Raw genomic sequence first — 27,929 nt, forward strand, 5'->3', positions numbered from 1 at the left:
TTTAATTACTTGTTACTTTTATCTCTTATTCTTATACGTATTTTTTTCAACTGCACTGTCGGTTAGGGGCTCGTAAGTGAGCATTTCACTGTAAGGTCTACACTTGTTGTATTCGATGCATGTGATTCATTTGATTTGATTTGAAACTGTCAGTCAGGCAGCAAGCAGGGGCCTGATGATGATTCTGTGCCGCTGCGCCCGTCCTAGTAAAATACCAAATCAGCAAACAAGGCTTGTCAAAGTGAATAACGTACCGAATGAGAGGAGGTAAAATGTACCAAGCAGATTTGTTTCCCGAACATAAAAAATTGAGAGAGAGAATATGCTTAAACAAACATCTATGAGGGCCTTGGCCCAGAGAGCAGCCTCAGAGCAGAGTGATTCATGTCCCCTGAAAAAGACGAGGGAAGGAAGGCAGCTGGGGTCAGCTCCGTTTTGGCAGCTCCCTCTGACTGGAGCTGGGAGGAGTAGGAGGAGCTGGGAGGAGTAGGAATAGGAGAAGTAAATAGAACTCATCCCTTTTTCTTTCCCATGTGAAACACTATCCACTAACCATATCGAAACAGAAAAGCCCCTCCTCGATTGACATGCATCCAACACACACACACACACACACACACACACACACACACACACACACACAAAGTGCACATCTACCAGTACGTACACACACTCGCACATCTCCAAGTCACACACACTGACACACTCTCACAGGAACACTAACATCCAGATTTATACAAAAGCAGACTTCTACAAAAAATCATGCGGAATTATGGAATGTTTGGATCTTTTTGCTGTGCTGTCCGTCTGACACACACAACTAGCTCCAGGACTCTATTAACATTTAAGTGGAATTATTGAGAACTAGTTTTGATGTGGGTCGTCGTGACATTCTTAGGAGCACTCTTCATTTTGGAAAATAGACGAGAGAGAGAGAGTCTTCACTTGGCTGAAGGCAGTTCGTTTAGGAATAGTAGTCTCCTCACATCTCTTCCAGTATTCCCTGTCTGTCCTGACTCTCAATTTGATTTTTTAACAGGGAGATTCAAAGGTTTCACAAGACCTGTTTTTTCACCGTTTTTCTTGAGCACGTGTGAGAGGACATCTAAAAGACTATCACTCTGTAAAGGGATGTGAGGGAGATACAATTTCTTCCTCAAGGCTGAACTGATTTCGATTTTAAACAGTTTTGGCATTTAATTGATGATCAACGTAAATTATTTTATACCTCCAAATCACAATATGTTCATTTCAAATGATAATCATCGTCTGACTCCTCAGTATGTTTCAGTACACTCTTAGAAAAAAAGGTGCTATCTATAACCTAAAAGGGTTCTTCGGCTGTCCCCATAGGAGAACTTTTTGAAGAACCCTTTTTGGTTCCAGGTAGAAACCTTTTGGTTCCAGGTAGAACCCTTTTGAGATCAATGTAGAACTCTTTACAAAAAGGATTCTACATGGAACCCAAAATAGTTCCACCTGAAACCAGAAAGAGTTCTCCGATGGGGACAGCCAAAGAACCCTTTTGGATTCCTTTTTTCTAAGAGTGTATTGAACAATGATGCACTGTCTGGCAGATAAAAAACACCTTGATTAAGTACATAATTATGAAGGTTGTTACATAGAATTGTCCCAATCCTTGAGCTCCATCTGCTCCATAAACTAGGCTAATTCAATACAAGAGTAACATCATGGTAATGTCTTAATTCCACAGAAACAAACACAATGGTGTAAACTGAAGAGAATTAGGGTGCTCAACCATGTTGCTGGCAGTGCGAGACACTGATTGGACAGTCCCGGCCCGGACCTCATGTTTTTTTCAGCGCCAGCCAATCAGAGGAGGGCGTGGGATGGCTGGGAGGTTGTGACACGCCAGCGTCACAGGTTCTCATTGCTGTCTTGGTGTTGGCACTGGCTGACCAATGGCGGCTCCATGAAAGGCAGCTCCTCCCCTGAGCCCTGGAGCTTTAGGACTCTACTGCTCAGGTCCACACAGCACTGGAGATAAAGTATGGATATGGGAGACATCAGATGGGTCAAAACATGGTTTAACATCAACTCTACCACAGATAGAATGCAGTGCGTGCCATGGAAACTCCATTTGTTTGCAGAACTGCCATCATCCAACAAAGTGCCATTGTAGACAACAGAAGGTTAAGAATGTTATGTAAACCAATATCCTCGGAAAGGTCGCCGTGTCTGCTCCAAATAGCAGTTCAATTGGTCTGCACATGGTGACATTAAAGGGAGACACTGTACTCTTTTCAGTGATGTACTTTTCCATCCAAATGGTTCTCTTGAGGGGCTCCATGCAATGTTGCACAACATTTAAGTATGCCCCAGTGCACATGCATATGTGATCACAATTCACACAATGGCTGTGAGATGCACCTGAGTCTAGCTCTCTGCTTTCCATTGGGACTAACAGACTCCACTGAGCTCTGTGTTTTACTTCCAGAACGGCCCAGGGACTAAACTGAACATTTTGTCTCTGTTCAAACAGTTGTCTATAACTGTAACTCCAGGCTTCCTCCATCTCCATATATGGGTATCTTTCCTTGCAGGCATACGTGATAATTAAATTAGGATTCACCCTTTTTTCCAAGCCACCGGTCTATTTAAGGAGTATTTTGAAAACTTTTCTGCTATGATTAAATTGAGTTAATGTTCCCATCTTGAGTTTTGCCGAGGGAGCAGAATACTGAGACTGGGTGCACTTGGAAGGAAAATTGTCTCCGGTATCGCGGATCCTCCGGGGGTGCTTTTGCGTAATCGTAGATCTGGTTTGCAGTGTACCCTTAAAGTCTAATTTAATTAGATTCTCTGTGAGAAATGGTCGCAATTAGTCTCGTGCCTAATTCTACTTTCCCTCTCAGACCCTCTAAGACAGAATTCTGTTCATGCATTTTCCTCTTCTGTTCTGTTTGTTGACTGTCACATTGTGTTGCCATTTCCTGGGATATCCTGGGGAAATGGCAGCATTTTAAACCTCCTCAGTGAGATGTGCTGATCTGAATTCTGTCTTATCTGTCTGCTTTCACCTGCAGCCCTGTCCTCAACAGGAAGCGCCAGCAGACAGCCGTAACCCTCCGATAACATAACACAAACCTGTCTGTCTCCATCTCCGTCTTAATCTGGTATTACTTGATGTGTTCTGATAGGAACCGGCATCTTCAATGTGTTACTAAGGCCTCTGCTTAATCTAATTGCTACAGCTCAATGTCTGCCTCCTTTTTCCCTTTTAGCAGCAATTTTCATTAGCTGTAAAGTTCAAGTTGGGGGAGATTTGGGGAGGACGGCAGATTCAAAATACAGAAGGCACTTGCACATCTGAGCAAACTTTTTGCAGGTGCATGGCAACAGTTGAACAAGATGAAGGTAAAAGGAAACCGCACACTGCTCTTGATAGTATCACTGATCTTAAATAAGCTTACGTATCGGCCTCGCGGCCTTCGTCAGAGCTTTTGTGAATTATTTTAAATTAGCACACTTATGTAGACCTAGCCCCACCCACATCCGTTCCACGCATGGAAAGGGGTTGGAGGCGAAGGAAAAACAAATAAGTGCTACCAAATATAACAATTAGCATAAAGTGTGTAAATAAGACGTAGGACGGCAGATCAAACACAGCATTTACATATTTGCGACACTAATGAGGACTTACTTTGAGTTCCTGCAGAGTCTGAAGACCCAGGCACAGCTCAAACACTTCATCCTCTGTGGAGAGATGGAGAGGAGAGAGAAGGAGAGACAAAGAGAGGAAGAGAGAGAGAGAGAGAGATGAAGAGGAGAGAGAGAGCAGAATAAGAAACAGTGAATTTCTAACCTGCCGTGTCTCTCGCTGACTGATTAATTAACACTGCATAAATGAGCTCAAATCTAACAGGAATCATCAACACATCTCTATTCTCCCATCTGCATTGTGTGTTTGTGTGAGATTGTGTGTGCGCTCTGTGTGTGTTCAACTATTAAGGTATTAGTCTCTCCCTGCTTGCTCAGTGCTATTTGTCTTTGTGATTTGTCCCTGGCTGCTGAATAGGAAAGATCAGGAGCACATGCTGCATACTGAGTACACACTCACACTCTCTCTCACACATTTACATTTTAGTCATTTAGCAGACGCTCTTATCCAGAGCGACTTACAGTAGTGAATACATACATGTCATTTCATGCATTTTTTTGTTGTTGTACTCGCCCCCCGTGGGAATCGAACCCACAACCCTGGCATTGCACACACCATGCTGGCGCTGCAAACACCATGCTCTACCAACTGAGCCACAGGGAAGACCATCCCAAACACACACGCTGTCGCACACACATTGGCTGGCAAGCACATCTCCAACACCTTTTAAGACCGCTGCCTTTTTAGAGCAAGCATTCAGAAATAACACAGCCAGTAAGCAAATCTATTAACGTCTGTTAATGTTACCGTCTGAAACATAGCGTTGGATCTAGGCACTGATTTGTTGGGGGGTTTTTACCAAGGGGTTTCATATTGACATTGGTAAAGGGAAGTAACCTTGATGGTGTGGAAAATGGCTTGGGGTCATTGTGAGAGAGCACCCAGTCGTTTTGTATTGATCACTGACAGGAACATTACAGTTTAACCCCAGCGATTTATATAATCAAGTTTACTTATCCAATCCATAGCATTATTCGATTCAATGTTGTTTGTCACGCCTACAGTCCAGATAATGCTGAACTGAATGTATGTTTACGGAGAAAGAAAAACGAAAGGGTTTCATTGACACTGTCATAACACCTGTATTCCTACCCTGTATGAGTGGACTCTCTCTTGCTTCATTGACAGTCATTACAACTGGCTGCAATGCTGCTTTAAATGTTGATGTGACGTAATATGTGATCTCCCCTTCCTTACCGGTGACGTGGGCAGAGCACTGGACAATCTGTCTGCCCAGCTGCAGCTGGAGGCCCCTCACAGAGCCCTGGCCCTCTGTCTGCTCACAGGGTGGACCTTCCTGGGTGGGAACCAATCTGGCAACACACAACACGGCCATGGTAGAGGTTATTAGGACGCTACTTTGTTCTGTCTCTCACAGGCCAGTTTGTTGATGCTGATGCGGTCTGATGTTGGTTGTGGTTGTGTGAGTGCCTGTGGAACTCAAATGTGTTTGTTGGCGCTCTGTATTTCGGTGCCGGTTGGCAAACCTGGACCCAGGCGTGTTATGTGATGGGTGGGTATTCGTGGGTGTGGTAGAGGTCGACGGAGAAAGAGAGGTAGCGAGGGAGAATAAGGCCTCTCACCCAAGCCTCCTGCAGCAGAAGCTGGAGATGCGGTTGTGTTGACTCCCGGTGTTGATGGAAGCCATCACCTCAGTGTCACAGCACTGTGGAAACACAGCAGAACAACTACAGTGTTAACTGACGGTATAAGTGTATAGGCAACACACTGATACTCCCATAAAGGAGAGAACATCAGACAGAAACACTTATATTTATCCTGCAGCTATAGAGAAATATATCTGTTTGATTACAAAAGGCTTCTCATCGAATGGGTCCCAACAGCTCTGCTACGCCTGCCAAGTGCCCGCCTGTAAAACTGCCAAACTACGATATAAAGTCTGAATTAAAGGCTTATCGACTCTAGAGTTCTGGTCAAATTTGTGCTAGTAGTCCATTATTAAGCCACATTTCCCAACCAATTACAGGTTGTGTTTCAGACTAGGTGTTGTGGAGGTTTGGCGTAATTGTTTATATGCAGTCACGTTTGTATTGATCCTCTGTCTGAGTCAGAGACTATTAGATCATGAAGCCTGTGCTGATGATGCAGGACTATTCTGCCTCGTGGTTAGAGATAATACCAAACCAACCATGACTGTTTTAGAAAAAAACACCTGTGAAATCATTAGTCTCACTCCAGTGGATGTGTTGACTATTAGTTCAACCATTAGAGCCAGTGACCGTGCTTGTTTTCTGAAACAGATGATGATCCCATGTTATCTGAGGCCTCTCCATGCTTTTATAATCCTGAATACATTACTAGACAGTAAAATATTAGCCCAATCAGCAGAGCCTGTGGAATATTCTTCAACTAATCAGCGAACCGGTCAGTTCCTGATTTGAAAATAGTGCTCGTCCAAAACCATTATGCTCAAGGGCAACATCTTCTGTACAATAGCAACATGATGTTGTCTTCTGAGCCAGAACCATAGAACAGTAAACAACACAACAATACTTCTGAAGTGAGGATCCTATGTTTCAGCAGGACTGTCTTCTCCTGGGTGCCTAAAGCATCCTATCTGTCTCACTCCCCGTTATCGTGTGTGTGTGTGTGTGTGTGTGTGTGTGTGTGTGTGTGTGTGTGTGTTTACCCACCCAGCAGAGCTGCTAACAGCCAGGGTGGTGGTTCTTTATCCTCCTCCACATCTCCCAGTGGTTCTGTCGTAGGGCACTTCATGTCACAATGCAGTGATTCACGGTAAAGGGGAAGCAGACATTGCGGCAGATTCTAATGACTGCAGAGGCCTGGCGGCAGGTAGCCTAGTGGTAAGAGCAATGGGCCAGTAACTGAAAGAGCGCCGGTTTGATTCCCCCGAGCCGACTAGGTGACAAATCTGCCGATGTGTCCTTGAGCAAGGCACTTAAACCTATAAATGTAAAATGTTCTATAATGAAGTTTCTGTTGTAAATCTCAAGGCTCTATTTAGAATATTGTATATATTTTTTTAATTGTTTTTTAAAATGTAACCTTTAACTAGGCAAGTCAGTTAGCATATCACACTTCTGCGAGTGGAAGGCAGAACAGGCAATGTTGCTGAAAACACGCAACTCTGGAGGGAGGATTTAAAACATGTTCACACTTCACAGCATATGGTGGATCCGCGTGAGTGAGAACGGAACAAGATGTCACACCCACCCCCTCTCGATGGAGAGGGAAGGACACTGAGTGGACACATAATGATATGCTTCCCTGAACACGAGTTAACACAACCCAGTGACATAACCTCTGTGTCCTCGCTGGGTCAGCAGTACTACAGTGAGGGGAAAAAAGTAATTGATCCCCTGCTGATTTTGTATGTTTGCCCACTGACAAAGAAATGATCAGTCTATAATTTTAATGGTAGGTTTATTTGAAAAGTGAGAGACAGAATAACAACAAAAAAATCCAGAAAAACGCATGTCAAAAATGTTAAAAAATGATTTGCATTTTAATGAGGGAAATAAGTATTTGACCCCTCTGCAAAACATGACTTAGTACGTGGTGGCAAAACCCTTGTTGGCAATCAGAGGTCAGACGTTTCTTGTAGTTGGCCACCAGGTTTGCACACATCTCAGGAGGGATTTTGTCCCACTCCTCTTTGCAGATCTTCTCCAAGTCATTAAGGTTTCGAGGCTGAAGTTTGGCAACTCGAACCTTCAGCTCCCTCCACAGATTTTCTATGGGATTAAGGTCTGGAGACTGGCTAGGCCACTCCATGACCTTAATGTGCTTCTTCTTGAGCCACTCCTTTGTTGCATTGTCCGTGTGTTTTGGGTCATTGTCATGCTGGAATACCCATCCACGACCCATTTTCAATGCCCTGGCTGAGGGAAGGAGGTTCTCACCCAAGATTTGACGGTACATGGCCCCGTCCATCGTCCCTTTGATGCGGTGAAGTTGTCCTGTCCCCTTAGCAGAAAAACACCCCCAAAGCATAATGTTTCCATCTCCATGTTTGACGGTGGGGATGGTTTTCTTGGGGTCATAGGCAGCATTCCTCATTCTCCAAACACGGCGAGTTGAGTTGATGCCAAAGAGCTCCATTTTGGTCTCATCTGACCACAACACTTTCACCCAGTTGTCCTCTGAATCATTCAGATGTTCATTGGCAAACTTCCGACGGGCATGTATATGTGCTTTCTTGAGCAGGGGGACCTTGTGGGCGCTGCAGGATTTCAGTCCTTCACGGCGTAGTGTGTTACCAATTGTTTTGTTGGTGACTATGGTCCCAGCTGCCTTGAGATCATTGACAAGATCCTCCCGTGTAGTTCTGGGCTGATTCCTCACCGTTCTCATGATCATTGCAACTCCACGAGGTGAGATCTTGCATGGAGCCCCAGGCCGAGGGAGATTGACAGTTCTTTTGTGTTTCTTTCATTTGCGAATAATCGCACCAACTGTTGTCACCTTCTCACCAAGCTGCTTGGCGATGGTCTTGTAGCCCATTCCAGCCTTGTGTAGGTCTACAATCTTGTCCCTGACATCCTTGGAGAGCTCTTTGGTCTTGGCCATGGTGGAGAGTTTGGAATTTGATTGATTGATTGCTTCTGTGGACAGGTGTCTTTTATACAGGTAACAAGCTGAGATTAGGAGCACTCCCTTTAAGAGTGTGCTCCTAATCTCAGCTCGTTACCTGTATAAAAGACACCTGGGAGCCAGAAATCTTTCTGATTGAGAGGGGGTCAAATACTTATTTCCCTCATTAAAATGCAAATCAATTTATAACATTTTTGACATGCGTTTTTCAGGATTTTTTGTTGTTATTCTATCTCTCACTGTTCAAATAAACCTACCATTAAAATTATAGACTGATAATTTCTTTGTCAGTGGGCAAACGTACAAAATCAGCAGGGGATCAAATACTTTTTTCCCTCACTGTACCTTGTGGTTTCTGAGCCAGTGTACCTCATCTCAAGCCTTCTCTAACATCCACCATGTTTTGAATGAATGGTTCGATTGGTGGATGGATGGAAGGATGAATAAGGGTTGGATGGGTGGATAAAGGTTGGATGGGTGGATAAATGGATCATGGATGGATAAAACATCCTGAGAAAAGCATGTTTTCACTTGTCTTTTTCCTGCCATATTATCACTGTGTATCACAGTACATACATTGACTTGGCTCTATGGTGTTTTTTACCCCCTAGATTAAAGCCCACTAGGACATCAAATCCCATTGCTGTGGCTGGGTGTAAAAATGTAGTCCCCGACACACAATATGGTGATAGTTGAGCTTCCTCCCTTAATCCCTGCAGGCTTCTCACAGCCAGATTTCTCAGCAGGCCTGCGAACGTGTGCTTTTGTCTCTGCCTGAGTGGTGAAAAATTCCTCCCCTTCTGTGAAGTTTAAAAATGGCTCCGGAATTAACGGGTAACTATGGAGCATGTAGCCGCTTTTAAAAACAGAATTAAACAAACGAGATCAAACCGCACTAACCGTACTATTTGTGACGTAAATTGAGTATATAAACTCAGCAAAAAAAGAAACGTCCCTTTTTCAGGACCCTGTCTTTCAAAGATCATTCGTAAAAATCCAAATAACTTCACAGATCTTCATTGTAAAGGGTTTAAACACTGTTTCCCATGCTTGTTCAATGGACCATAAACAATTAATGAACCCTCTGGGGTTTGTGATATATGGCCAATATACCACGGCTAAGAGCTTTGTCCAGGCACTCCGCGTTGCGTCGTGGGTAAGAACAGCCCTTAGCCGTGTTATATTGGCCATATACCACACCCCCTCGGGCCTTATTGCTTAAGTATTCACCTTATTTTAGAACCCGGAAACAAAACAATGTCCGAACGTTCTGTTTTATGGAGGACTTTCGTTGTGGCGTTCTTGCCGTTTTGCGATCGTTAGCTAGCTAGCTCAAAATGTTGTGGGATCATACCAAGAAAAACCTTTCAAAGTCGAATGGCAAGTCTGTGCCACATCCACGGATTATTCAAGAGTAGGAGGGCGATATGAAAAAATGGCCACATCACCTACGAAGACATCTTTAATTATTTTGTCTCGTCTCTCGGTGTGGATGAGACAGAGGTGAAGAGCTACAAAAGCACAGAGGCATATCAATACCTCCACAGCAGCAAAGTTGGACGGGTGCTTATTCACTGTCTTCAGGATGACAACCTGGTGTTCCTCAAAGCAGATGTCCAGCCCAGTCAGAGCAAAACACACCACCATTCTGCCTGGATTCTTGTATCATCTGTCGGTAAGGTGGAGACTGCAGGGTGTTCTTGTGTTGCAGGGCAGGGAAAGTCTTGCAGTCATGCAGCTGCAATACTATGGAAGGTAGCTAGTTCGCTGGCTTTTTGTTTATCATAACCCTTTCTATGAATGATATGTTTCACGTTAGCTAGTTACTTAGCTAGCTAACTAATTGTGATGATACCATATCACTGACCAGAACTAATAACGTTAACTATTACAGTAATGGCTCATTGTGTAAGAATATCAGTCTAATCTCGAATGGCAATGAGGTAGGTACAGAATCAAGGTGAGTTTTACAATCAAATAGGAAATTACCAGCATAACCTAAACCTACTAGTTAAAAGGAGACTGTGTAAACTAGTCAGCTGTGAACACCATGTAAACGAGTGTTCTGTACTGTAATTGACTATTCTAACAGTAGTGTTTTGTTGAAGGTGCAGAATGCTGTGTATGGAGGGTTGACAGGGGTGTCCTGTACAGATGAGCAATACCAGTGGAACTCGGGGACGCAGCGGAATTTAGCTCTAAAAAGGTTGAGAGAGATCTGTTTCAAACGTCACAAACCAAGTGACGAGTTCTCTGACAGCACCCCAGCCGCTTCTCCATCTCTACCTCCAAGTCCTGCATACCACTCCCACAACGCACTTAAAAGTTTGAAAGGGGCCAATGTTCCAGTGGGGAGCTTTCTACACAATTGCATCAAAGCTAAACCAAACAGTCATCAGGTTCCAGCAGCAGCCACACAGCTACAACAGCCTTATGGTGAACATGGCATCAACATGCAGTGTCAGAAATGCTTGTCATTTTATGACATATATGTTAAGCTGGAGGAGTGTAAATGTGCCAGCTTGGAGGAGGTCACTAAAGCACAAAGTGCCTCCCATACATTGTATGACGCGCGTAAACTTCGGATCACTGCTAGCTCAGCAAAGAAGGTTCCTGTGCGCACCTCAACAAATCCCGACTTCTTTGTGCGGGAACATCTCTTCCCCCAGGTTCCGCAACCACATATGGCAAGGAGAACGAGCAGGTGGCCTACACATGGATGGAGAGCTGAGGGTTTAGTCTGGAGAGTAGAGGCACAGTAGTGAGTGTCAAGGAGCCATGTTTGTTTTTCTGCAAGCCCAGATCGAGTGTTAAACTCTCAAGAACTATTAGAAATCAAATGTCCTGTCCTGATTAAGAAGTGTGAGTCTGACTGAAATTTTCTCTGGCAAACTCACCGATGTGAAGCTGGTGCATGGGGTTCCTCAGCTGCAACCTAATGGAGCCCGTGGGTACTACATGCAGGTGCAAATATGCATGTTCTGCACAGGACTGGAGAGATGTGTTAGCAGTCAATGTTATTCTTCAATAGCACAGACCCCAAAGCAAATCAGGGGGTGAAAAATATATTTATTTAAAGAGAACAAATCATAGTTGTTATGCTTGAAAGTAGATGGTAGATGTTTATTCTTCCCTGTCCTCAATGTTTCTCCTCTGAACAAAGAGACAGGATGTAGTTTATAATCCAACCCTAGCCTGTGGTTGACCAATTAGAATGTCTTGCAATAAAACTGGGCCAATGGCCAAATAACAAATATCCTGTTTCAGGCTCAATGTATAGACAATTCGGACCAATGAGAACTTGACACATGTAGCTATGAGTCCCAGACTGAAATTCCTTGCGTGTCCCTGACCCATTAATCTTCAGTTCCCCATTACAGAAAAGCAACTATTTCCATTGATAATGAATTCCCTCTTGACCTTTAGTCCTCTGCGTTGTGAATCTATCTTTGAATATTCGTACAGATGCACACTGCTTGTCAGGGCTCCATCCGAGCAGGTTGTTATTGATGTGCCTTTTGATGTGAAGTTCTGTGCTGATCTTATCCCTAAAATAAAGACATTCTATTTCACACATATGCTGCCAAGGATAGTAGATGAGTTCCAGTCAGGCAGACTAACTCTGTGCTCCAAATATGTTCATCTATGTGGTATCTAGGGGCCTTATACATCTCTGTTTTTAAATGGTTCATATATTTTGTGTATTGTAAAGCTCTGTCAGCTCTACCTTATCTAAGCATAACTCTTGATTGGTGTTTTTTTTGTCTGTCATAGTTTTCCTTCATATGCACATTTACCTGATTTATATTTGCATAATTCTTATTTTTTATATCTTGCCTTGTACAGCTCTCTTCATACATGTTTATCTAATGCCTACGGATAATGATTTATGAATGTTTTTATTGTCCCTTGTATAACTCTCTTTTCATATGGCACTTCATGAATTTATCTCAGCATTCCATAATTCATCTTGCACTTGGCAAATGATGGTGTTAATAAAACCACTATGAAATTCAACTTTGTTGACATTTTCTTTTAAACTTAACATTTTGAAATGAAAGACGAGGAGGCATGTCTAAAGGTTTCAAATGTGTTTTCAGTTTGATTCTGGGTTTGGTTTTCAAGGGCACAAATTAAGACAACTGTGCAAAGCTATCATCCAGGCAAAGGGTGGCTGATTTGAAGAATCTAAAATACAAAATATATTTTGAATTGTTTAATAGTTTTTTGTTTACAGCATGATTCCATATGTGTTATTTCATAGTTTTGATGTCTTCACTATTATTCTACCTTGTAGATAATAGTAAAAATACAGAAAAACCCTTGAATGAGTAGGTGTGTCCAAACTTTTGACTGATAGTGTATTTACACCCCTTTGCTTTGACACTCCAAATTGAGCTCAGGTGCATCCAATTTCCTTATATCATCCTTGAGATGTCACTACAACTTGATTGGAGTCCACCTGTGGCCAATTCAATTGTTTGGACATGATATAGAAAGAAACACACCTGTCTATATACAGTAAGGTCCCACAGTTGACAGTGCATGTTAGAGTATAAACTATAACATGAAGTCCAAGAAAATGTCTGTAGAACTCTGTGATATAAATGTGATGAGGCATATATCTGGGGAAAGGTATAAAGTGTTGAAAGTTTCCAAGAGCACAGGGGTCTCCAGCATTGGGAAACTGAAATAATATGGAACTACCCAGACTACCCTAGAGCTGGTTGTCCGACCAAACTGAGCAACCGGGCACGAAGGAGGTGGCCAAGAACCCAGTGACCACTCTGACAGAATTACCTAGTTCCTTGGCTGAGAAGGGAAAACCTGCCAGAAGGACAACAGTCTCTACAGCACTTTACCAATCTAGGCTTTATGGGAGAGTGGCTAAACAGAAGCCACTCCTAAGAAAAAGGCACATGACAGCAGGCAAATCCTTCTTGTGAACTTGGTTCAGAGTGCAAATGACCTTAGACTGGGGCTAGATTTACATTCCAACAGGACAATGACCCCAAGCATACATCCAAAGCAACGCTGGAATGGCTTCAGAACAAGAATGTGAAAGTCCTTGAGTGGCCCAGCCAAAACCCATACTTGAATCCCATTGAAAGTCTGTGAAAAGACTTGAAGATTGCTCTTCACCGCTGCTCCCCATTTAACTTAACAGACCTTGTGAAAATCTGCAAGGAAGAATGGGAGAAAATCCCCAAATCCAGATGTGCAAAGCTGATACAGACAAACAGTTGAAGTTGGAAGTTTACATACACTTAGGTTGGAGTCATTAAAACTCGTTTTTCAACCACTCCACAAATTTCTTGTTAACAAACTATAGTTTTGGCAAGTCGGTTAGGACATCTACTTTGTGCATGACACAAGTACATTTTCCAACAATTGTTTACAGACAGATTATTTCACGTATATTTCACTGTATCACAATTCCAGTGGGTCAGAAGTTTACATACACTAAGTTGACTGTGCCTTTAAACAGCTTGGAAAATTCCAGAAAATAATGTCATGGCTTTAGAAGCTTCTGATAGGCTAATTGACATAATTTGAGTCAACTGGAGGTCTATCTGTGGATGTATTTCAAGGCCTACCTTCAAACTCAGTGCCTCTTTGCTTGACATCATGGGAAAATCAAAAGAAATCAGCCAAGACCTCAGAAAAATAATTGTATACCTCCACAAGTCTTGTTCATCCTTGGGAGCAATATCCAAATGCCTGAAGGTACCACGTTCATCTGTACAAGCAATAGTACGCAAGTATAAACACCAGCCGTCATACCGCTCAGGAAGGAGACGCGTTCTGTCTCCTAGAGATGAAGGTACTTTGGTGCAAAAAGTGCAAATCAATCCCAGAACAACAGCAAAGGACCTTGTGAAGATGCTGGAGGAAACAGGTACAAAAGTATCTATATCCACAGTAAAACGAGTCCTATGTCGACATAACCTGAAAGGCTGCTCAGCAAGGAAGAAGCCACTGCACCAAAACCGCCATAAAAAGTCAGACTACGGTTTGCAACTGCACACGGGGACAAAGATCGTACTTTTTGGAGAAATGTCCCCTGGTCTGATGAAACAAAAATAGAACTGTTTGGCCATAATGACCATCGTTATGTTTGGAGGAAAAAGGGGGATGCTTGCAAGCCGAAGAACACCATCCTAACCGTGAAGCACAAGGGTGGCAGCATCATGTTGTGGGGGTGCTTTGCTGCAGGAGGGACTGGTGCACCTCAAAAAAATAAATTGCGTCATGAGGAAGGAAAATGATGTAGATATATTGAAGCAACATCTCAAGACATCAGTCAGAAAGTTAAAGCTTGGTCGCAAATGGGTCTTCCAAGTGGACAATGACTCCAAGCATACTTCCAAAGTTGTGGCAAAATGGCTTTAGGACAACAACGTCAAGGTATTTGAGTGGCCATCACAAAGCCCTGACCTCAATCCTATAGAACATTTGTGGGCAGAACTGAAAAAGCGTGTGCGAGCAAGGAGGCCTACAAACCTGACTCAGTTACACCAGCTCTGTCAGGAGGAATGGGCCAAAATTCACCCAACTTATTGTGGGAAGCTTGTGGAAGGCTACCCAAAATGTTTGACCCAAGTTAAACAATTGAAAGACAATGCTACCAAATACTAATTGACTGTATGTAAACTTCTGACCCACTGGGAATGTAATGAAATAAATAAAAGTAAATCATTCTCTTTACTATTATTCTGACATTTAACATTCTTAAAATAAAGTGGTGATCCTAACTGACCTAAGACAGGGAATTTTTACTAGGATTAAATGTCAGAAATTGTGAAAAACTGAGTTTAAATGTATTTGGCTAAGGTGTACGTAAACTTCCGACTTCAACTGTACATAAGACGACTCAAAGCTGTAATCGCCGCCAAAGGTGCATTTGCAAAGTATTCATTCGGGTGTGAATACTTATGAAAATGAGATATTTCTGTATTTGATTTTAAATACATTTGCAAACATTTCCCCAAAAAATTTCGCTTGGTCATTATGGGGTATTGTGTGTAGATTGGTGCAATTTTCAATTTTTTTATTGTAGTTCATCCATTTTGAATTCAGGCTGTAACAACAAAATGTGGAATAAGTCAAGAATGAATACTTTCTGAAGGCACTGTACGTGTATGAGTTCATCAACAAAGCTCTATTTATCCCAAACCACATTGATTTGTTGGAACCTCAAACGCTCTCACAGGTATCCTTCAGGCAGGTATGATTCAGAAAGCCAGTCAGTTAAATGCTGCCAGGTAACACCGGGGACAATGGAAATACGCACAACACTACCTTGAGATGACATCAGTCAGAAATGATGCAACTGAGTGGGTGTTTTTTGTGTGGCAGTCATCCTTGGTCTATAGAGTGACTCAGGTGAGGTGATCAGGAGGAGGGAAAGTACACAGTCGTCTCTGCCGCCCGCCCACCCACTCCCCAAGGTCAAACTCCTTTAATTGGGGGTATATTTCCGTACCTCTCAGTGGAGTTGATGCCTGGTTAGTCTCGTGTATGTAGGTGTTGCTTCATCAGTCTGAGCCTGTATTCCAGACAATCAATACTTGTGGGTGCGTGCAGTATGGTGTTTTAAAGTTAGTCCAATTGTTCCGTTGCAGTATGTGGGTTGTCAGTGGGTTGTGTGCAGAAATAATATAGCCTGAACATACTGAGTCAGAATTTACTTGGATGGTATGTTTGCTCATGTTCACTAATAAGATCTTAATGAATGCTATTCGTTCCCTGAAATGAATGATGTTGCCAGTGGACTCAATGCATTTGCATTACTGGTTTGTCTTCCCATCTTATGTATAGATTGATTCTACCAGTGTTGTTCGTATGATTATCTTACGATGTTAGTATGATGGGGTCTTCAGCTGTGTGTTGACCTCATTATGAGGCTGTTGTTGATCCTGCATGTGGAGGAGTCACTGTTGCAGTGACATTAGCTCTTCATTTAGCCACAGACACAGTGTGACGAGAGTGTCTGAGGGGTGCAGAGGGTCGATATGGGGACTCTACAAACCCTAGAATCAAAGCCATTTAGAATTGATGAGACCGGGCTCAGTGGAATACAATGAGGGAATAAATCATCTGGATAAATGATGAGTCACTGTGGTCTCTCTGAGTGCTTCTCTCTCCTCCTATCCCGTTATCTCTCCCTTTCACTCCTGTTTTATCTTCATATGGAGTGGAACTGAATAGTATCTGAGATTTAATTTAGGTTAATAAAAAACCCATGATGCTGAAATGAAGGATGGATGTTGAAGCGTACCTTGCACTGGACCAGCAGGGTAGTGAGAGGCCTGTCCTTCCTCCCCTCCTCTGTTTTATCGTTCCCAGCCGTGCTGCTCGTCTTCCCCCCGGCCTCGCTGCTGTCCTCCTCCTCGTCCGACCTCGTCTCTAGGCTCCTCTCGCTCTCCTCCGTGGAGTCGTCAGCCGTGCTCTCGCTCTTCTCCTCTGCGTCGCCGGCGCCCCCCTCCTTGCTGTCGACCAGGGGCGAGGGTCTCCCCACGCGGGCCTCGTCACGCAGCTGTGTGATGTTTCCCGCCATGAGGCGGCGCTGCACGATACTGTGGGGCTGCTGTAACCAAGAGACAGAGCAGGTCACATGTATAGGCTGGCAGATGTAATTGCAGGGTACTAAATAAAAAAGTAATATATACATATTACAACTGTGGCAATGATAAATGTCTGTTGGGGTGGGGGCAGGGTGACTCAAAATGATGTCACTAGAGAATCTCCATTGATAGTGCTTTTTAGTCTTGGACTTGGCTTAATCTGTGTCTGAGATCCCGCCCCTTAGTTTAATAGGTGGTGCATAGTAGACCTAAAATGGTAAATAAATAAATTAAGAGAAGAGGGAACCAGTCTCGTGCAGTCTCTGTTCAATGTTAGAATGTTACAATGATTCTATATTCTTCAGGACAGAGAGTTCTGTAAATATGATACATTTCTATCTTAGTGTTCTGTACAGCTTTCATGTCCATTTACTCAGACCAACCCCATTCTATAGAGACATTAAAGCAACTGTTGTTTTATGATTTGATAATTGCCTGGATCACTAACATAAAAAATCGATTTTAAACCATTTCAGAACAACTGGTGGGCAAAACAATAAAATGTTGAGCCTAATGGTAATCTAGTTGTTTTGCAGTAGGGAGTCACTCTAGAGAAAGATGGAAATAGTTTTTCTAAGAGGCCATGTGGTTTGAAGTGAACAGAAGGTCAGCTAACACCAACAAAACCAACAGCATCAATTCACCAGAAGGAGGATGCCAGTCATTTCAGATGTAATAACTGCTGCTGAAAAACAGTGCTGCTACTGACGGGATGGAAACATCCATTCTCTCTATGCCAGAGGCACATCGTTAGCTGTAAATAGCGTGTGTGCACGCTTATGTGTGTGTAGGCGCGCCTCCAATTTGTGTTTTTATCTGCACTGTGCATGTCTGTACAGTATGTAGCCTACAAAACAGTTGTTCTGCTTGTATCACACAGTTGCTGGTCTCAAATCTCACCTTTGGGGCCTCATTGTGAGTTCATTTGAGGTGTTGAAGGTTTCAGGTAATGACCACAACATCAGAGCGTATCAGAGCCAAGCCGAGCTGTCTGTCAGTCTCCTCCTGTGCTCATTTCACCCTGTGCTCCAGCTCTCCCTGTCAGCCCGTCAAAGTGATGACTGGTCAGTGCTCTCACACTGGCTCACACGATAGATCGTATCAGGCCTCTGTATACCTCTGTGGGTAGGCGTTCTATTGATCAGGGAGGAAGTACTCTCTGGAGAGGCCAGTTTTACTAAGACCTCTGTTATAGGGCTTATTGACACTGTAAACAGGCAGATATGCACTCTCTCTCTCCCTCTCATATTTAGCTCTCTCACACACACACACACACACACACACACACACACACACACACACACACACACACACACACACACACACACACACACACACACACAGAAGCAAGTCTGGTATGTGTGATAACCACATGAACAATGAACAAAAACAAGAAGCTTGTTTGCTCTGACGTTTCTAAGACATTTAGTGGGTATACTGTATATAGTGAACTCCAAAAGTATTGGGATAGTGGCTTTTTGTTGTTGTTTTGACTCTGTACTCCAGCACTTTGAATTTGAAATGATACAATGACTATGAGGTTAAAATACAGACTGTCATCTTTAATTTGAGGATATTCTCATCCATATCGGGTGAATTGTTTTGGAAATGACAGACCTTTTTGTACATAGTCCCCCCATTTTAGGGGACCAAATGTATTGGGATAAATTCACTTATGTATATTAAAGTAGTCAAAAGGTTATTATTTTGTCCCATATTCCCGGCACGCGATGATGACATCAAGCTTGTGACTCTACCAACTTGTTGGATGCATTTGCTGGTTGTTTTGGTTGCGTTTCACATTATTTTGTGCCCAATAGAAATTAATGGTAAATAATCTATTGTGTCATTTTCGTGTGACTTTTATTGTAAATAAGAATAGATTATGTTTCTAAACACTTTCTACATTAACGTGGCTAATACCATGATTACGGATAGTCCTGACTGAATCATGAATAATTATGAGTGAGAAAGTTTGACTCACAAATATCATACCACTAAGACATGCTAACAATTACAATAACAGCATTTTTTTTTGGGGGGGGGTTTACACAGACATGACCCTTGACCTCCTCAACACCGTCAGTAGATGAGCAGGTGTCCGTTGTGTATACAGCCTTGAGTCTGTAGTCTAGTGCATCCTCTGAAAGATATTACAGAGAGAAGCTGCAGGACATCACAGCACAAACAGCCTCATTACTATGTTGTGATACAATGCCACCTCTAATAGGGTTATTTTATAGTTCTATAATAAATCATGTTATTTTACATTTCCTCCGTATGTTCGTGTTAATAGAAAACCTCATAGCCTTGGTACCTTGTATCCTATCTCTGCATATAAATGAAGTATTACATGGCCCACTCCTGTAATCACAGTATTGTATTGCACCCAGATACGAAGAGCACAAATCCCCAGAGGGTTTACTGTCCAAATACTGCGATTGTGCAATCATACCCAATAGCCTGAGGAACAGATGGAGCAAGACGGAGAGGAAGAAGGAGGATAAATGCCACGCTGGTATTTGGTCCTGTTCTTTTCTCAGTTGATTGCATTGTTCATCATTGTTTCGTATTGTGAAATGTGCAGGGCTAATTTACCATTCTCTACACAGGGCTGGAAGCTGCAGCTTGTTCTGCCTGTTTACAATATGAATAAAGATAAGAGGGGAGAATTATTGGAGGGTAGAGAGAGGGAGAGAATGAATGAGAGAGAGAAAGAGAGAATAAGAGGGATAGAGAGATCCCAGTAGATCCTGGCTATAATATTGTCCTCTCATGCACTCCCGTGTGTTTGTGTGTATGTGTGTGTATACAATGTATACACTGTGTTTATAATGGCTTTCCCCCTGCTCCACAACACTGATTGACATCTGTCTCTCAGTAACACACCCTGTCATCCTAGAGGTTACCTAGGGGTCACACTGTATTCCTCTCCCAGTCCTGTCATCCCTTTATTCCCCCCCACATCTCCTACCATTTTGCCTCCATCTCTCCCCTCCTTCACTGTTGTCTGCCAGTGCGAAGGCAAAAGTATATTGTTGCTGTTGCTACCTCATAGTCCAACCAAGGTTTGTGGATACAGGAACCGACAGAGTGTGATGTGAGAGGTATTCAATCACTCTCAGAGGACATGGAACTTATAAAGATTCTTCTGTATTGTGCCAAAGCTAGTAGTTGGGGCATTACACAATTCATCTGGGTACTTTAGAAGCTACCAGTCTGTATGTCACTGTCCTCCCAACCCAGCCTCAGTTCTAGCTGATCGTGTAGTTGCTAGGCTGAGCTGTGTTAGTCAGCTCTGACACAAGCTGTGAAGAAGGCCTCTCCACAGGAGCCCTCCGCAGAATAGGCTTTTCACAGTGAGCAGCTCGACATCCGCTCCGCACCACTCCACATCAATCAACAGGGCCACTTGGACCGGGCCTGAATCATAGTCACATCCTTCTGGTCCTGGAGCAAAGTGGACAGTGTTTTCGGATTCCGTCATATCTGACAACCGTTCAAATCAAGCCCCTGTGGTTCCTTTGACCTCACACCCACCTTCCCAGCTATCAACACCCATAGAGACTGGTTTTTATCTCGAAGTCCGCAGCCCTTTATCAAAGATGTCATTGGAAAACCAGCAGTGTACTGTGTGTCATTCTCGTTTGACCCCCACCATTCAGCCTTCTATCTTCCATCAGCAAAGTTTTCTCATTTACATTTCTCAAAGCTTGCAGGATCAGATAATGTATTATCTAAATCCGACAATGATTAAGGGTACTTCAACACGTATTCCCCCGCTCCTTCCTGCTGTAATGAACAGCATGTGTACGGAAACACACACAGGGAGATAGATAATGAACACAGGTAAATGGCTGGCTGGCTGATGGAAGGGCTTCCCTGGGCGAACTACTAAAGGTTCATCTGGATGGAGGAGTCCCAGTCTGGAGGGAGGAGTCACAGGCTGCGTCCACAAATGGCTCCCTGTTCCCTATTTTGACCAGAGCCCCATGGTATCCCAATAGGGTGTCATTCCAGACGCAGACACAGTCTGTGGTACTGCTGATTTATCTGACTTCGTCCCAGTGTGTTACTTTTTACATTTATGGAGTTTTTGTTTGGTCCTTGGGAGGAGATTTAAAAAATGAAGAAATAAACATTTCTCTTTGACACTTTGACAAGCATTAATTAGTCCACAGTCGAGAGAGAGAGAGAGAGAGAGAGAGAAACAGGAGAGGCAAAGAGTTGCCTGGTTGCCTGCCTCCCCTCCCAAGGAGAAAATCCTCCTTTAAATCCCATTATTATTAATCAGTTAAAGAAAAACTCCATTACCCATACTTCCCCTCCTCAGTGCTCCTCTCTGACTGGCAAAGAGCAGAGCAGATTGAAGCTGACAGCAGTGTACCCAATGTAATTCCCCCTGCTCCATGTGAGTGAGGAGGCAGCTGGCTGTTGTAGGTTCCGATTGCCCTGCAGCTACAGCGAGGTCAGACTGTTTGAATGCAGATCCCCTGTCCACAACAAGCGGCCTGTGTGCAGCGGTCGTGAACTGCCATACAGTATGTGCCCTGGCCTTTTTTATAAAGTTCAAATGCAATTCACTGTTCTAGCGCTGCACTTTGGCGGATGTGCTTAGTCTTTTGTCTGGTTTCAGGGACAGGGATGAAAGTGGCTGTAAAATAACCCGTTTGGAGACAAAGATTATAATCATGTCTGATGTTGCATCTGTCTGGCCTCTTTTCTAGCCATGACATCCTCAGAGACAAGATGGAGTGCTAAAGTCAGCAGTATGATTTCAGGGCTTTTGCAACAACAACAAAATAATATATTGACCAAATGCTGCGAGTAAACGTTGATTATTTATTCAATTTCGGCTGTCACAGTGGACACGTTCATCACTTTTGTGCCAACCGTCAAATGGCAAAAGCATGAGTACATGTCAAACTGTCTCGTTTTGCTAATTCGCTCATACAAAGCTTTTATTTGATTTGTCACACTAAATATGGAGTTATCCCTATTGAATCCCCCTTGGGAGAAGGTAGCAGTCATACATCAGACATTATGCTATACAATGCCTTTATGGTTGTAAATGCATGCTGAAGGGTGGTAGGCTTTCTTGGCTAAGTGGTTAACTTGGAATTGGCATCCCTGCTATGAATTAGGCTAATCTTTGTCTGCATCCATCAGCGTTCATGCAGATTAGATTATATTGGCTGATATCATGGTTAGCCATCATTCATTTCAGCCAGCAGAGATGATGACTGGATGAGTCTTAAATAGTGATTTGTGATGTTTGGTAAACGTGTACAAAGGATGTGAAAGTTCCTGTCCCTTAATGTCCCTCCCCTACTTGGTCTCTAGAAATCAATTCTCTCTTCAATTAGCTGTAATTGAAGAGAGTATAACTTCCCATAGCCTTTCTGGTACTGAAAGTGTGGAGCAGAGATTGAAATTAAAACTTTATTGGCAAGACATATAATATTTCTATGACTGTTGTTAACACTGTATGACACAATTGATGAATGCCAACTGTTGTCCCCCGTAGGCTAGATGGCCATTGTTTAGTTTTTTTGAAATATTTGAATTTACTAGATACAGAAGCAAACTGACCCAGTTAGACAACCAGTCCAGTCAAACCACTAGACATGGCACAATAGGTTAAGAGGAAAAACAAACTGGGATGTTTCTAGAATATCAATCATCAATGACCTTGTCCTTTCCTGTCTGTATCCTGTCTGTCATATTCTAGCATTCCATCTAGCATCTTTTCAAGCCCTCCTCAAACACACACACACACACACACGTACACACACACGCACTGTTCCTCTGTGTTCTTAATACATATTGCAGACTGCTGATTTTGCTGCTGAATGTCCTGCAGTGACCTCCCTCGGAACACGTCCACAGTGTTCCAGTTCAAACCGGTCACTATGATGCTCACTCTCTCTGTATGATGCTCACTGTCTCTTTCTCTCTCTCTCCCTCCCTTTTGTCATGGCATGTCCTCTTTCCTCTTTTCTTCTCTCACTCTCTCTGAGAGATTAGAGCCTAATTGCCGTGTGGGCTAATTATCTGACTGCAACAGGCTCCTCTCTCTGTCATGGCTGAAGTCACATGACTCTGCTAATGCCTGCTTTCCCATTCGGATCAAGGTGTCCAGCCGCTGGCTTCCTGTCATACAAACCATCAGGGTGTAGCCAGCGACACATCTGCTCTCTCTCTCATCTCCATCTCTTTCTACTCTCGATCTCTCCCGCTGCCATCCCCTCGGTCTCTGCGCCGGTCTGTTTCACCCAGGTATTTTTAGCCGGCTGTCTGTCTGCGGAGCGCGGACCAGCTCTGGGTGAACCAACGCTGCCGCCCATCAAAGCTTCTGACAACTGGGAGAGAGAGTGGTTGAGAGAGAGCAGGGAGGGTGAGAGAGTGCAGAGAAGAGGGAGAGAAACAGATAGAGTGTGGAGGGATAGAGAGAAGGGTCCTCACCTCCGCTCTGGTCAGCCAGGCTAATTGGCTCAGTGTTGGGTTCTAATGGTAATCACTAGAACCTTCCTGAGATGTCTCCTGAATCAATTCGCCATGGCCCTCCACAGTCAGAGTTAGGGCACTTTTCTCAAACTTCTTAGTGAAATGTCAAGGGATCACATTGTGTGAGTGAAGGTGCCATGTCGCCATCTGGGAGAGAACTCGGTCTAATGTTGTCATCCTTGGATGTTATAAACAATTTTATGAGATAATTACCACCAATTAAAACCAAGCCCAGACACTTCCACTTGATGTGGAGAAGGAAATGCCCTGCTGGGTTTGTTTGCCTGGTGGTGTAATGCACTCCTCTGAGCTTCATACTGCAGTGAGGTGATGAGAAGGGAAGGTGCTCTACATTCTGCTCCACACTGGAGCATGCGGACTCTGCAGCCCGGCTCTGACCTGACAGAGACACCTGGAGCCTCCCAATTAGACAAGCCTCACCGGGTCTGTCAGGAGAGAGGATACACAGATACACTCACACACATTTCTTTCACACACACAAAGTTAAAAAGAGTGGGAGGCAGAGCAGATGGAGGGATGTAACTGAGAAGTGGCGAGAGGGATGCTGCTTCCTCTCTTCCTCACCCTCACTGTTTTTCTAGAGAGAGAGAGAGAGAGAGAGAGAGAGAGAGAGAGAGAGAGAGAGAGAGAGAGAGAGAGAGAGAGAGAGAGAGAGAGAGAGAGAGAGAGAGAGAGAGAGAGAGAGAGAGAGAGAGAGAGAGAGAGAGAGAGAGAGAGAGAGAGAGAGACATTCATTCTTATATAACTGGCCCTTTACTGTTAAATGATGTTCTGGCTCAGTTGAAGTGGAGTAGCAAACCAGGCTACATCTAAAGAAGCCCTGCGTGGTTCAATGTGTGTTTTTACACCAGGAATAGTTCTATTTTAATGACTTGAGAATGATAATGAGGACAAATGGCTTCATCATTCCTTAATAGGGGAAGGAACCCATGAGACTGATAATAAAGCATTCTTGAGATATGAACACTATTTCAGAATGACAGACAGACACACACACACACACACACACACACACACACACACATGTGGGCGGCAGGTAGCCTAGTGGTTAGAGCGTCGGATCAGTAACCGAAAGGTTGCTAGATCGAATCCCCGAGCTGACAAGGTTAAAATCTGTCGCTCTGCACCTGAACAAGGCAGTTAACCCACTGTTCCTAGACCGTCATTGTAAATAAGAATTTGTTCTTAACTGACTTGCAAAGTTAAATAAAGGTTAAATAAATACAAAATATACACACATACTGTCTGTCTATTCAGCTGTGAGGTGACATCACTACTCTGTTGGTGCCTATCAGCTGGCTTCTGGTTTATCTCAGAGTATCCCCACACACCTTAGGGAAACTCCTGCTGCTTTTCTACAATTCACTTTAGCTATGTCTCCACTTGGAGCGTGATTGCTTTTGACAGTCAGTACGGAGAGCGAGGCACGGCGGGGGAGCTGTAACAATGGCTGCCTCTCTGGCGTTCTGCCGTTCAGGCTCCGAGGCCATTACAATGTGATGCAGGGCGGTGAGATGACATGCGAATCATTCTGTAACCCCTGTGGCCTGTTTCCTCCATCGAATGGGGTTTCTAGCAAATGAGGTATGAATCAGAGTGAGTTCTTTTCTCTTTCCGATGAGCAGATAATTGGTATTAGCATAAGAGGGATTTATCCCAGTAGGGTCGTTGAATTAAATGCTGCCGTTCAGCAGATGTGGTCTGCATTTTGGTGATGCAGAAAAGATTCAGCTCTGACTGCATTATATCGTGACAAAGTGGCATAAAGTAATACATGTGGCTGTAAATATACTTAAGAGCCTAAGTGTGTCAGTGGCATCATCCTCTCTTGTTGTCACCATTGTAATCAAATATTCCCCTGAGTATTGCTTGCTTGTATTCAGAATAACGGAGACACTCGTTTACAAGTCAGACACCATGGGTGAATCCCAAATGGCACCTGATTTCCCACTGTATATAGTGCACTACTTTTGACCAGAGCCTTATGTGTATAGGGCATAGGGTTCCATTTAGGATACAGAGGATGGTTAGCTCCAGGTTCTCTCCCTGCATAGGGATTTCATATTTTCTCAGAGTGTGAATAGAATCCACAGCACCAGACAGGCTCCAACTAATATTTAATTTCGCTCTAAATAACAGCTTGTTATCCTCCCACAATGCTCGTGTGGAGAGAATTCAACTCTGAGAGCGAAGGGAAATAGATTTAGATATAACGTGAGAGGGTTGAGAGAGATGGAAGTTGGTCGTGGAGATGCCGCTGCCTTCTGCGAAAGCTGGCTTTAAATACACAGTGTAATCACACACAGACACACACACAGTGTAAACACACACACACATAGTGTAAACACACACACAGCACACTTCTGATGCTCTCTGCTCCAGTCATTCTGGAGATTCTTGGAGTGCGCTCTGGGAATTTGGGAGGCAGCCATCTAATCAAGACTGTGTCAGGAGTTGACAGTGGGGCAATGAAGCCATTATCACAGGAAGCCCTTGTGCCCATAGAGGAGGACTGGGAGAGAGAGGACTGATTGAGCAGGAAGTGGGAGGATGTTGGGGGACGGGCAGACACTTCATAACAGGGACTGTCGCTCTGTCTTACAGTGTGTTCTGTCACTGTGCCATGCATTGATTAGATGAATGTGGCTGTGTGGGTGGCTGCATGGGTGGCTGCGTGGGTGTGCGCCTGCATCTTAATCTAACTTGCCCAGCTCTGTTTGTTCTGTCCCTCTGGCCTCATAGCTAGTGTACTGATGGAAGCAGACTTGTGAGGACAACACTGTGTCTCTGAGGCTCCATGTTCTCTAACAGGGTTTGACAGGCAGTCCTCTCATCTACTGTACTGAGTCTTTCATCTTCTATGCGGTTACATGGCCTACCATCTTTTCTAGACATCTCGTCAGATAATGGAAATTGCAGTTGATGTTGCATCGTTAACAGGGTAGATCCATGATAAGGATACCACAGGTTTGATAGAAAAGCAGTATGGTGTTGATGTTCAACTATTTTTGATGACAACATCAAGAGAACAAAGCAATACCATAGTCAATCAAAGGTCCACCTCATTAGTCACAGACTTACTACATTTACTTTACACCGCATTTTAAACCTAGTAAATCATTCAGTTAGATTGAGCCAACTGTTTACCCCAGTGTTGTAAAAATACTGTGACAATATTCATATCTTTCAACTTGTCTCCCAACGGTCCCCAAAGCACCAACAATGCCAAGCAGCTGGTGGCAAACAGAGTACAGCCTCTTCAACTAACTATCCAAATAAGCTCATTTCAACATCTTCTATGTGCCAAGTCTCATCCAAAATGCATTTAGCCACCATTAGCCACCATTTAGCCACCATTTAGCCACCATTAGCCACCACCACTAAGAGTCAAAGTGACACAATACAAGCAATAGAGTGTGATCTAATGGGCCTTTCAGACAGCCACTGACCAGGGTCGTATTCATTAGGTAGCAAACAGAAGAAAAAAGACTGTAACAGGGAGGGACTATCTGAATTTGTTCAATAAGAGCAGGGCACACTGTAGTAAAAACATTCTACAAAACATTTTGCTACGGTGTGCCTTAATGAATACAACTCATGTAAGTGACAGTACCACCAGTAACAGAATAAGAATAGTCCAATGGGACATTGACAGCCACTCACCAGATCTTTGGAGGTGCCCAGTCTCTTGAGCCCATCCAGAGGCAGCAGGTCGGCTGAGTCTTTGTGTGTGAACTGGGTGGCCTGCTTCAGACGCCTCTGCTGGCCCAGGATGGCTTTATCCCGGATAGCCAGATCGCCCTTCTTTGACTCACTCATGGTCAGTCAGTCAACCAGTCAGTCAACCAGTCAGTCAGTGCAGTACAGCTAGCTAGAGTGTAGAGCAGAGCTGCTCAGTTCAGCGTACCTCTGTCTGATGTAGCCTGTTTTGGAACAGCAGTAGCAGCAGAAGCAGCACAGAAGGGTATGAGTGTTTAAGGCAGAGCAGCACAGCCCAGTGCCCTGTACTGTAAAGTCTCTCCTTTTCACTTCCAAGAGCTAGATCGCAGAGAGGAGATGATACTGTTGATTACTCCTGTTTTAGTTGGTCTCTTCCAGAACAAATGTCTTCCCTCGCCTTTACTGTGACCGTCTTCAAACTGTTCCACCTTCAAAATGTGACCTCCCTCTGTGTGAGGGTGAGGTTGTTTTGAGGTGCTAGTCCTTGGCATCTATTTGTGTTCTATGTTGCTGTCAGTGTCCAGAAATGATTAGTGTGCTGATGGTCCTGTTACGTAGACATGTCTCTCTTCACGCTGGGCTGTGTGTGTGTCCCTTCCTCTGTCAGTGCAGTCTGTCCTTGCAGCGCTGCAGGAGCAAACTGTGCCACTCTCTTTCTCTGCTCTTTCTCTGTCTCTCTCTCTATCTCTCTCTGCTCTCTCCCCCACTCTCTCTCTCTGCTCTCTCTCCTCTTTCTCCTCTCTCTCTGCTCTCTCTCTCTGCTCTCTCTCTGCTTTCTCTGTGCTCTCTCTCTCCTC

At 43.8% G+C, this 27,929-nt stretch overlaps 1 protein-coding gene across 1 annotated transcript; it reads right to left on the reverse strand.

Moving 5' to 3' along the window:
- Positions 1-27,929, reverse strand: LOC106609461 (nuclear receptor-interacting protein 2). The gene is made up of 6 exons (XM_014208325.2): positions 27,076-27,929; positions 16,539-16,847; positions 5,266-5,348; positions 4,880-4,995; positions 3,665-3,717; positions 1-1,998 (listed from the first exon to the last, which is right to left on the reverse strand). Exons 1-6 carry the CDS (start codon positions 27,229-27,231, stop codon positions 1,879-1,881), a joined length of 837 nt encoding a protein of 278 aa, XP_014063800.2. The 5' UTR covers positions 27,232-27,929; the 3' UTR covers positions 1-1,878.

This window comes from Salmo salar, chromosome ssa07, assembly GCF_905237065.1.
Source record: "Salmo salar chromosome ssa07, Ssal_v3.1, whole genome shotgun sequence".
Taxonomy (NCBI): domain Eukaryota; kingdom Metazoa; phylum Chordata; class Actinopteri; order Salmoniformes; family Salmonidae; genus Salmo; species Salmo salar.

What these genes read in the sequence shown, in the direction of transcription:
- LOC106609461 (XM_014208325.2), bottom strand. Translation starts at nt 27,231, where the DNA reads ATGAGTGAGTCAAAGAAGGGCGATCTGGCTATCCGGGATAAAGCCATC. An exon ending in CCCTGCTGGTCCAGTGCAAG is followed by an intron (nt 5,349 to 16,538) that starts GTACGCTTCAAC and finishes GTGTTTCCACAG; the next exon opens with TGCTGTGACACTGAGGTGAT. An exon ending in GTGCTCTGCCCACGTCACCG is followed by an intron (nt 3,718 to 4,879) that starts GTAAGGAAGGGG and finishes ATCTCTCCACAG; the next exon opens with AGGATGAAGTGTTTGAGCTG.